The following is a 12,484-nucleotide window of genomic DNA, read 5'->3' on the forward strand; positions in this document are numbered from 1 at the left end:
TGTCTGTGTCACAAACAGCAACTGAGCCTCAAAGAGTTTAGCAACCAGTATCCTTAGCTCCTAGAGCTTACCTAACGGCATGAGTGGACCAAGTGTGGTGTCATACACCATCGGCTTACGTATCCCAACCGCTCACTTGTCATATATTTGCTAAAATGGATAGGCGCACCCCGTCAATAACTAAAAATATATATGACATTTATAAATTAAAATTTATTTCATTTAGAGAGCAATTCACTGCCGCGCCTAGGTTGCTGAGTGTCAGCAAGTAACTGTTCACCATGTTAAAGCGCTTGGAGCCTTAATTGGCTGGTGGTCAGCCATATATCTCTAAGTTAGCTTCACACAGCAGTGCAGTAGAAGTCTTTTCCCTTAGGTAAACTACTGATGTTGGTTGAACAAAGCAACTGCATCAAGAAATTCCCACAAGGACCTACAATGCGGCTCTCGCCACATTCACTTGCCACTGTGAGTGGCCAATTTTCCCCTTGACCTTTACGTTCCAGGGTGGCTCAGTCTCTGGCCCCTCCTAGAGCAGGGCAGTCAAACATCAGGTGTTCATTTGACTGGACCTCCTTGCAGACGCACAGCTCATCAGCTCCCAGGCGGAACCAAAACAGATATTGATTTAAATTAACATTGTTGGTGAGCACCTGGGCACCCATTGCCCTTAAAAACAAGCTTGAGGTTACCATCCCCCCAGATCCCGTATAAACTTATTCAAGAATCTTCCCTTAATCATGGTGTCCCATTCTAGCTGCCATGCTTCCATTGTGAGGCTCTGCGGCCTCTTCCACAGGCGGTAGATGGGCAACTGAACGAAATTTAAATTCAGTGCACTGTGATCACCGTTCCAGTCTGGTACTGGCCTTGAAATCGCATCCCAAATACCACAGTCTCCACATGGCTGCCCAAACTTTCACTACTAAATTGATTGGGAGAGCCTTTCCCAATACGGTGGCAGCCTCGTAGAACATTGTTTTAAAAACACCAGTGCATATAATTAAGGCTCTGCACTGAGGACTCCTTAAGTTTGAACAAGTGCTCTATTCATATCCAACCTGTGTGCCCAAACGGGCACCGCATATGACGTCATACTTTTGATGACACCTCAGTGTCTTGAGACAGCATCTGTCGCTACTTGCCTAATGTAGTTACTAAAATAGCAACAAACAAAACACCTAGGTACTTATCGAACTGAGAATGTACAAGACTACACTTCACTTACACTCATACATATCATCCTCATTCATCCTCTGAAGAATTATCTAAACGGTAGTTACCGGAGGCTAAACAGGAAAAAGAAAAAGGTACTTATTAACTCAGCTGATTACACAGTCTTTATATTTAATTTGGGGGTTACGATTGTACAATAATTAGTCTGCACCATTGAGAAACATAAACTTCATCTTGGGCACAGAAATTTTTAAATTTTGAATGTCTATTCAGCCCTCTGCGGTTGACAAGGCCGCCTGTGGCCAGTCGTCTAGCTGTGGTCATGAATTACCACAAACTAAAAGGAGACTGTTCATTATTACAACCATTATTAAGACATTATATTACATAAAAATATATAGTATTAGAGTGATATTAGGCTATATTAATCCAGTATTATACAATGTTGACAGGAATATTAAAAATACCTTTGATCTCTGTGGCAGAATGGTAGTTTCTCAGATTTTCATTTGGAGATCCCTGGGTTGAATCTCAGTCAGGCATGGTATTTTTCATACACTACAAAATTTTATTTCATATTCCGTGCACAAGTTTCAAGCTTATGTGACAGTATCAAGCCAAAGAAAAATCATCTTTGTATATAATGTTACTTTTAATGAAAAAAGGCTACCATGTCCATGAAAATTATCTAAAAAAACTTAATTGGGATCACCAGTGGAGTTCCTCTAAAAAAAGGTCATCAATATTGAAAGGTAAGGCCTGGAATCTCTTTTTTTTAAATTTACTCATGCATAAAATTCTATCTTAGAGAAGCTCTAAACAAGAGAATAACAGTTTTTCTATATTTTGTTTTAAACTGAAAACTGAATGTACTCTTATGTTTACAGTATAAAATACACCAGATTGATGGATAAATTTGATCGAGTAGACAGCTACTTTTATTGTGTCCTGCATTATTTAAAATCAGTAAATGCACCGATGTAAAGTGAATAAAAATAATTTTTTAAAAAGTCATTTAAAAATAATTTTTAATACATTTAAATTTAAATGAAGAATGAATATAATAAGATTTAAATTAATTTATTCATTTTCAACAGGTTTGGTTTCAGAATAGAAGAGCAAAATGGAGAAAGCATGAGAAACTTTTGGCAAAACAGCAGCAGCAGCAACAGCAAGAACAACAGTTAAACATCAGCAATCAGCAACATTCAACATTATTAGGCACTTCACAAACTCTAGGAATAGTAAATTTACCTGGTCAGTTTATTACTATTTTATAACATAATGATTTTACAGATTCAAGGTACCAATTGATAATTTACAAATTTTAAATACAGTGTACAGTAAAAAGTAAAGATATAAATGTAAAAAAGGACATGTGTAAATGACTTTTTTCTTAGAAGTGAAGGGCATGTGTGCATTATTTATCTTCCAATTGTTGTGTTACTATTAGTACTTCAGGAATGCTAGGCTAAGCCTTCTCTGTAATTTTTGTAAAAATAAAGAAAGTAGGAGTATTACTTTTTATTGGATAGGTAGATTAAAAATAGGAACAGGAGGTCTGAATTTACCTAACAGGCACCTTGGTCTGTATTTAGGATATTTGTAGAATCTCCATGTAAGAAAAGGGTCTTGAAGGGTCACTACTCCACTACCCTGTTGTAAGTTACAAAAGTGGACTACCCTGCTGTCTATTAGAAGGTATTAAAATGATATCACAGATGACACTAGGACAGCCAAGTCTCTGGCAGTTGTCTAAGGAAGAAGGAATAAAGAATCTGGAAAGGGAAGGGAACATAACACTTGACTCCACCTTGCCCTTCAAAAGCTTTCTAATCAAAATTGAAAGGAATATTCAAACCTTCTTTTTCAAAGTATCATTGTTTCTTACCAGTCAGCAAAAACTTTATAATATTGACAGTTTGAGTTGCGCTGTCTACCATGGTGTGGATGTATCAATTTTATAAGTTTTATTTCTGGGAGCAATAATTACACAATTTCTATGAGTAAAAATAGTATGAAAACAGTATAAGACCACTATCCAAGTGAAACCAGGGTACTCCATAGTGTGTATGTATATATATATATATGATAATCTCCATGTATTTTGAAGATTTATAAAAACAAAAGTACCTTTCATCAAGTAGGCCAATGGGAGATAGATGATATATTTCAGAAAGAAAAAATATTTTAACTGGAAAAACTTTCCAAATTATTATTTTTGTAACATGACTTTTTTTTACTTGAACTGCAATTACATTATAGACCAAAAACTTATTTATTTTGAATGATTTTTCTTGAAAAGAAGTATAGAGATATACAGTATCTGTGGTGCAGAGACTTAAAGTGATTTTAGAGAGGAGGTGTTTCATGCAGTTGGTAGAGAAGATCAAATCCTAGAGTAATATGAGAAGATGGCAAGGTTTGGTTTACAACTCAGATCCTGTGACCTGGATCATGAACATGTACATACAAAAATGTAATTTTTCCTTTAGACTTTTTTAAGAAAAAATGCTAGTAATAAAAATCTATTTTTTAATTCATTTTTAACAATTTTCTAAAATAATTTTAGAAAAATTATAAATCTAATAATTTACATTACTAGAGCCAAGCTTTACTTGACATTTTTTTTTCTTTTATTTCTTTCACTTTTACAGAATTAATAATTAATGGAATAATCCTAATACTAATTATAATATTACTTAACTTAATCGTACTTAATTTAACATTGTTTTATAATACAATTCAATATTTATTACTTAACTTAATTATACTTAATTTATATTATTTGTAAAGGATGAAAGATTAAGTGTCCACAAGGGTCTTGCCTGTTTTGTGGCACCATACCTTTTCTATTAATCTTTTTAGTTTGAGTAAGGGGAAAAGTAAACAGTTTTATCTGATATAGGAGGATTAGTTTTGGTTCAATTCATGATTTACTCTGGTGGAAACTTATCTTTTCTTCAGTTAAGTATAGAGAAGATCAATCGTCGCCAAATATTTATGTTTACTAGTAAACCTTTCATCCAGTGCTACCCGTTAAGTTTTATATGTAAAAAATCTATTACTCTGTTAAGACCAATAGTATAAAGCATTATAATTAATTATATATGTAATCATAAATCATGCAATTACATGGAACATACTTTCAGCGTCATCAATATTAATTAGCCATTGTCTTAGTAGCTTTAAGAAAGTGTTTAGGTTCCTACTGGTCTTTATATGATTAGGAAGTATGTTATATAATCTAGGAGCAGTACTTGAAAAGAACTTCATATAACTCGTTTTATTTGCTCTGGGGACATATACATTCCTTTTACTTCTAAGTTCGTACTCGGTTATCATACTATCTCTATGACTACTTCTGATAAAGAAAATTTTCATTACTTTATAAACATATAAATAACGTAGCGGTAATATAGACAATTCCCTAAATATTGGCAAAGAATGATCCGTAGTTCATATTTTACTTATCATTCTAACGAATCTTTTTTGGATTTTGATTATGGAATCTAAATTTGTAACATAAGTTCCTCCCCAACAGCTGATGTCGTAGTCTAGTCGGCTATGCACAATAGCAAAATAAAGTTTTCTCATGGTTATTTTTAGGGATAGTTTGTTTAAAAAATAAAATATCCTAAGATAGCTTAAAAGTTTTTGCTTTAATAGCGCGATATGATTCTTCCAGGTTAGACCACTATCTAACACAATGCCCAAGTATTTACAAATATCACGTTGTTCGATCTCACTACATTCTAAACAGTCGGATTTATTTATCACACATTTTTTACATTTATATTTTATTGTAAGTGGCAATTTTATTTTCCCCTTTAAGCAGAAGTTGATATACAAAGTTTTTTCAACGCTCAAGATCATATAATGATTTGAAAAGCATAACCGCAGTGCGTCTAAATCCGATTGCATGTCCTCAGCCACTTCTATCCAGGTGTTGCGGACATAACACAAGGCAGTATCTCCTTTATATCTGTCAAACATGTTATCATAGTAATTTTGTTTAGCCGATGTAATCTTAATTTTAAGTTTATTCCTATATGTTTTATAATGTTTAATTAAATTTTCGTTATTAGGGTGTGCTTTTGTTTTTTTGTATAATGAATTGCGTATTGATATCATTTCACACAGTTTATCTGTTATCCATGGTTTTAATTTTTTGAATTGCTTACCCTGTATGACTAATTGAGTTTTAGATTCGTTTATAATTTCAGTAAATTTTCTTATGAAAAAGCTGCTGACGCATCGTTATGTATATAAACACTACGCCAGTCTACTTTAGCGATAAGGGAAATGAATTTATGATAATCAATTTTAATAGCATTCATATTATTCTCATTTTTAATAGTAATGGAATGTGACACATTACAGATATGCGATATCCTGACGCCTAAAGACTATGATCTGTTATCTGCAAATGACTCACAGTTGAAACTATTTCATAATTATTTTTATTTTCTATTCTTGACAATAAGTGATCAATGCATGTTCCGCTTGTAAGTCGTGTGGGTTCATTGACTAATGATTCAAATTCATGGCAGTTATAAATAGTTTTATATTCATCTACTAAGTGGGATTTGGAAAGTAGGTTTAAGTTAAAGTTACCGATTATTATGCAGTTATTAGAATTAATTTTAGACAGCACATCATTAAATTCATTTAAGAAGTGCCTCTTATCCTTACTATGTAACCTATATAGCCCAAGTATTGTATATTCAATACCATTGTGCACTAGGTCAATAAGAATTGCATCAGATGCAGACAGAGATAAAGAAACTCTTCGGTAGTTCAATTTAGAATTGATATAAACAATTATTCCACCTGATCTATAACCTTCATTGCAATTAGCTATCATATCATAATTTTTTATTTTGTATAAAGATACTTCATTTGACATTATCCAAATTTCTGATAAAACAGTTAAATCTGGCATGTTTTTAAATTTAGATAAATTAACTAATAATTCATCAAAGTTCTTTCTTAGACTACTAATGTTTTGGTGCAGAATTTTAAATTCACAGTTGATTAATTTATTAAAATTGGTAGAGATCATTAGAAATAAAAATTTATTTTAACATAAATAAGTGTGCTTACGGTAATTTGTTTAAGTCCTCTTCATTCCTAATCTGAAGAACTTTGTCTTTTTCATTCTTCCGCATAAGTATTTTCCCATCTCGTAGCCAGATGTACTTGTAACCTTTAGACTTTTTTGCCTGCCGAGCGAGCAGGCAAAAAAGTCGCTCTGTCTCCTTGGTGGACAGAGCGACTCATTTATGTACACCGGAGTATCAGTTGTAAATCCCATGTTTAATGTAGTGATAGATTTTTTATCTCGTTTCTTATTCATGAAATTTTCCTTATCCCGCCTTCTGACGAACTTGACAATGATTCCGTCGGACATATTATTTTTCCCTGGCAATCTGTGACAAGCATCAATCATCTCATCCGTAATTTGGAAACCAATTATGTCTCCCACTTTTTTAATTGTATCTACAACATCTTCATCATCTTTTTTGGGGATACCATGAATTTCTATCATACTTTTACGACTATATTGCTCCGTATCCTCAAGTCTGAACTCAACTTGTTGACGGAACTTGTTGACGGAGATTATGGTTTTCAGCTGTCAAATTCTCAATTTTTTGAACATACTCTTCTAAGTTTAGTGTCTGGTCAGCAATTATTTTTGATCATCATCAATCTTTTTGTGTAGGAGGTCTGACGATTCATTCATATCACTTATCATACATTTCTGGGCACCCTTTAATTCATTTATAGCGGACATCACGTCATCAAGTGTAAAGTTGTTTCTTTGTACAGCAGTTTCTAGTTGAAGATCTTTTCTTTTGCTTAAGGCGCAATGTTCACATCTCCAAATTTCATTATTGAATATCAACAATTCATTGTCATCTTTGCTCATATTTTTACAGCTTGCATGAAATAATGTCTTGCAGTCAGTGCAAGCTATTTTACTATGTTTAGTGGTTATATTTTTATTATAAACTCCACATTTAGGCATGATGTTGGCGTAAATAGCAATGTATGAAGAATAATAAACCGATAATAAATTTTGAGTAATAGACGGCGTATAGATCCTCTGCTGATATGTATTCACACAGAACGCAAAGTTAAGTTTCCCTAAAAATACTATTCCATTTCATTATACAATTACCATCAATCACTACCGTGAAAATAAGACTCCGCATTTCACCACTACGCCAACACGCTAATCGCTCCTGATGTTTACTCCTCGAACTCTGAATTAATTGTACACTTTCTTCTTTCCTTGACTGCAAACTAACAAAGAACAATAGAATAATTTTTAAAATGATCAAAAAGACAATAATTAATATAAATCTGCAGTACACAATTTTCAATTGATATGTTGTTATACTAAGAAAGATTTGTTACATGATATTAGCATGTTAATCAGTTGCTAAAATTCAGAGCAATGTAGTGTTTTAATTACTTTATTATTTTTCTTAAATATTTTAGTTTTTTTTTACTCTGAAACCTTTTTTGACAGCAGTTTCTGCAATTCTTCTGTCAGTCTTCAGAAAATTGATTTTTCAAGAACAGCAGATTATTACACAGTAAGAAGGCATTTACTTAAATACTACTAAATTTTTTATCAGATTGTCATCATAGCAGATTTTTATTCCCTTCTTGATGTTTCTAGACAAGTATGACCCTCTACAACTGCAACTTTCTTGAAAATAATTTATTAGTTGCTATGTGGATAGTTGAATAGACTGGTAAATAAATTATTCTGCTTTTTCACAGCAGCACTGAAAATGGCTTACTAGTACTGAGAATCTCAGAATAAGCAAGCACTACTTTCTGTTAAATCAATCTATTTATTCTGATTAAATATAATACACATCTGATTAAATAAAATGCACAACTTCTCTTTAGATTGATTGAATCCTTCCTCTCCCTTCCTTTTCCGTATTCTTTATTCCTTTATCCTTAGACAAGTCCCAGAGACTTGGATGTTCTGGTGTCATCTGTAATATCATTTTGATACCTTTAAACTGACAGCAGGTCAGATTTTTGTAACTGACACCAGCGTAGTGGAGTAGTGACCCTTCAGGACTCTTTTCTTACATGGGGATTCCACAAGAATCCTAAATATAGACCAAGGTGCCTGTGAAGTAAATCCAGACCTTCTGTTCCTATTCTTAACCTACCTACCAATGAAGAGTAATACTCTTACTTTTTTTATTTTTACTAAAATTGCAGAGAAGATGCAATAAAATAAAATAAAACAATAATAAAATTTTGCTTAATTAAGGGGACTAGGAAGTACAAGCCCTTTTATGAGAAAGAAGACATCAACCTCTTCTTTTTCTGTGTGATTTTTGTCTTTTTTCTGTAACATGGAATAGATTTTTGAAAAATACAAGTTTGATTATTAAAATACTTTGATGTTAATTTGGACAAGAGTGATATGCAAGTTCCTACATTATGGACAAGAAGCATAAAATTCTTGGGCACCACCATGTGTTTTATGATAGAACATACTTTGAAATAATTGTTGTTGTATTTCTAATTTTGTTCAGTGGGCTAGGCATTATGAATCCTTTGGGTTGGAGGAACTAGAAACCATGGATTTTTTCTTTTGTAAGAATTTTTTTTTTATAAGTTAAGGCATATTTTGTGAGGTTAAATTTGAACAGTGCAGTACTTCAATTTTTATTAATTTACATGTCTGGAGGGAGATAGAAGCCATGTAGGATGAGGGTGGCAGAATCCTATTGTTCTACTGTCTGGTAATTTTAAGTTTTTCTAAAGTAGGATGTATTTTCTAAATCTTTTTTCCTAATGTGTTCATTGCAATCTTTTCAACAAGCAACCTCCTCATGGTCCATTGATGAGCATATGTATGACAGGCCTTTGCCTGTATGTATATGCATACATATGAGCATATGCATATGTATAAGCATACATATATATATATATATATATATGCTGGTATGCATATGTATGTTGGCATGAGTCTTGTACAGACTCAGGCCAACATTCCCGAGATGTGTGGTTAATTGAACCCCAACCACCAAAGTACACAGGTATCCACTGTCTAGTATTCATATCTGTATAAAAGCAACCAATGATTACTAGGATTTGAAACTCAGAACTTTGAACTTTGAAATCAGCTGTTAAACAACTGATTTGAATCAATGCATACATCTATCAAATGATACTGCTGCCTGTCAAGTTGGTGATATAGTTGAAAATGTACAGCATCAGCTTTTTGGGAAGTTGTGTGACAAATTGTTTTAAATTTAGCTTGATGAGGCAACAGATAGCAACAAAGATGCTCATTTCATTGTTTATGTTCGATTTAGTGATGGCATGTCAGCAGTAGTATTTTTCTGTAAACCAATAGAACTCAAAGCAACAGCATTCGCATTATTTACTATCTTAGATGATTTTATAAATGAGGCAAACATAGAGTGGAAAAATGCATCAGAATATGCACCGATGGTGCTCGTTCAATGTCTGGAAGATTCCAAAGAATACAAGCACTTGTGAAACAAAAATCTCCACAGTGTGTCTGGACACATTGCATGATCTACAGAGAAGCTGTGGCTTCCAAAGAAATGAGTCCTGGTCTGAATATTGTGCTAATGACAGTTGTAACCATAATAAATTATATAAAAATGAGACTCCTAAAATCAAGAACTTTTTCTGCATTTTGTAAAGACATGGGTGCAGTACATTCAGTACATTCAGTTTCTATTTTATTGCGAGGCAAGACGGTTATCATGTGGGAAATTTTTGCAAGGTATTTATGTATAAGAAATGAGAACACCATTTTTCTAGGAGAGAAAAACCAACCGGAAGGTGAGAATTTTGAGGTGGTTTATTTGTCATCTCAACTGCTGAAGAAGAAATTTTCATAGACTTCACGGCAACTGGCGAAATCAAAGGACAATTTTGTAATAAACCACTCTTTGAATTTTAGGCACGGGTGGATGATGAGTTATCTGCACTGAAAACAAGAGCATTTTGTATACTATTACCATTTTCAACATCGTACCTTTGCAAAACCGGATTCTCTGTGGTGGGTGCTTTGAAGACAAAATATAGATCTTAGCTAAATATTAGAGCATCTATTTCTAACATTAAACCTTTCTTTGAAAAACTTTGGTCTACAAGACAGGCCCAAAGGAGTCATTAATAATTATTAAACTTATTTTTAATTTAGTATTGATAAATTAATTATTAAATACATTGTGTAGTACTGATACAATCCTATTTATAAGTGTGTTATATAAGTGTAAATGCGTATTTTATTATTTATTACATCAGAATGTATTTTATTTTGCTTTCCTTTCAATTAATTAATACATTTTTTAAATAATTTCTTTTCAATATGCTCGCGCCCCTCATTTAGTGTTATCACACCTCCCTAGGGAGGCATGCCCCACAGATTGAGAAACACTGGCATAAGTAGTTCCAAAAAGCTCTGAGAAAACAATTTCCGTGCAATTTGAAAATATTTCATTAAACGAATGGCAAAACAACCTCTATTTATTGTTGCATACTATATATTCTTTTCTTCATTTTTAATCTCTGATTAAAAAACTTCCATTCAAAGTTTTCTAAAAAAAATAATCATTCTGTAAAAGGAATTGTTACATCATTATATTTATGAATGTAGACTAACTAGAATACTTTTAAAAAATCTTGAAGAAAGTTAGTTATTTTGAATTATTAAATTAGTAATTATTTCTTCTTTCCAGTGTGTTCCAGTCCAAGTTTGGGTGCTGATACTGCTAACTCAAATTTATCATTAGGTAAGTAGATTGTGGTGTATTATTTAATCCCTTAACCATATAATATTCTGAGAACACAGTTATAAAAAAATATAAGGATTGATCTGAAAATTATTTATCATATATGTGAAATGTAGAAATACTTCACAAAATATATAAAATATTAACATTTTAATCTATTGTACATCATGATTTAAATATAGGTCATTAATGGTACCAGAAACTCTTGAACAAGGTGAAGATTTTTCTTCATTAATGTTGGAATATTATTTACTTAAAAAAATTCTTGTCCTTTGCTGTACGTTTGAGCAGTAAAATGTTAATTATTGGAGTTAGCTGCAACCTTGTGTATTGTACAGTGATATTATAACTACCATCTCTTATAACTTACAACACCCAGTTATTAACATTATTACTGAAATCAGGAATTTTAGAGGAGCAGAATTAGATTTGAAATATTGACTGTCTGTTTCATCAGTGTGGAGTTTATGGAGTATGCAGTTGTCAGGTAGGATGTTTTTTTTTTTTTTTAGTTTTCTGTGAAATTGAATTATGATTTAAGTAAAACATGAATTAATTATATTTTGATAACAATTAATGAATAGAAAATTTTTCATTTATTTTCTTATCAGATGATGCAGTAATTTAAAATCCTTAGAAAATACAGTTAGCTGCATTCTGATGATTTCCTTGGGAAATGGAAATAGTTGATAATGAAAAAGAAATCAAATGGTTGATAATTATTTGTTGCCATTTGTGGGAGATAATCTGCGGTTTACATCTTTGTCTAAATGTTTTATGTGCGCTATGTAGTTTTTCCAAGTATTTGACAGTAATCTTCTAGTAGTTTCACTACTAGATGTTTTACAACATCCTTTTTGGATGAAGCTTTACTATACTGCAGCTTTTTAATTAAGCCCAAATTATTTCAATGGTGTTAAATTCTCATGATAAAATTGTAATTTTGATACTCAAAACCTTTTTCTTTGCAATTCCAATAATTTTATATTTTTCATTATTTATTTGAAAAATATGAACCTATTCATCTTTTTCTTTGAATCACAATTAATGAACCACTTTCTATAGGACAATTTTAAATTATAAATGCTGAGTGCAGTTGTCTGCATGTTGTTGGCATTTTTTTTTGTGATTAACGACCACAAAAGTGATTATTTAAAATACTGAAAAAAACACAAATATAAAAAATTAAATAGTAGTCAATATAATCATGTTTCAACATTTTCAAATTACTAAAATTATTATGAAATGCTAATAACACACATGACAACAGATATCTTACTGATTTCTGAGACAGGCTATTATTATTAATGCAGCTTGTGTGAATTGATGTGTGGTATAAAATAATTTGCATATACTATCTTATATATCATTGCATTTTGTAGCTATAAAAATCATACAAAACATTTTCTAACAAAATATTATTTCTAAAACTACACAAAATCACACATCCAGTGCGATAAAAATAAATAACATCAAAATATTGTAAATTTTAA

The 12,484-nt window shown here is 31.9% G+C and overlaps 1 protein-coding gene across 1 annotated transcript in view; it reads left to right on the top strand.

Annotated features, from left to right (window-relative positions):
* Positions 1-12,484, top strand: part of LOC142326232 (uncharacterized) — a 28,402-nt gene that overhangs the window by 15,493 nt on the left and 425 nt on the right. The window contains exons 4-5 of the mRNA XM_075368575.1: positions 2,274-2,433; positions 10,938-10,991. Of these exons, the coding sequence (XP_075224690.1) occupies positions 2,274-2,433; positions 10,938-10,991 (214 nt within the window). The remainder of the gene's footprint in view (positions 1-2,273; positions 2,434-10,937; positions 10,992-12,484) is intronic.

The sequence above is a fragment of the Lycorma delicatula genome, chromosome 1 (genome assembly GCF_047948215.1).
Source record: "Lycorma delicatula isolate Av1 chromosome 1, ASM4794821v1, whole genome shotgun sequence".
NCBI lineage: Eukaryota > Metazoa > Arthropoda > Insecta > Hemiptera > Fulgoridae > Lycorma > Lycorma delicatula.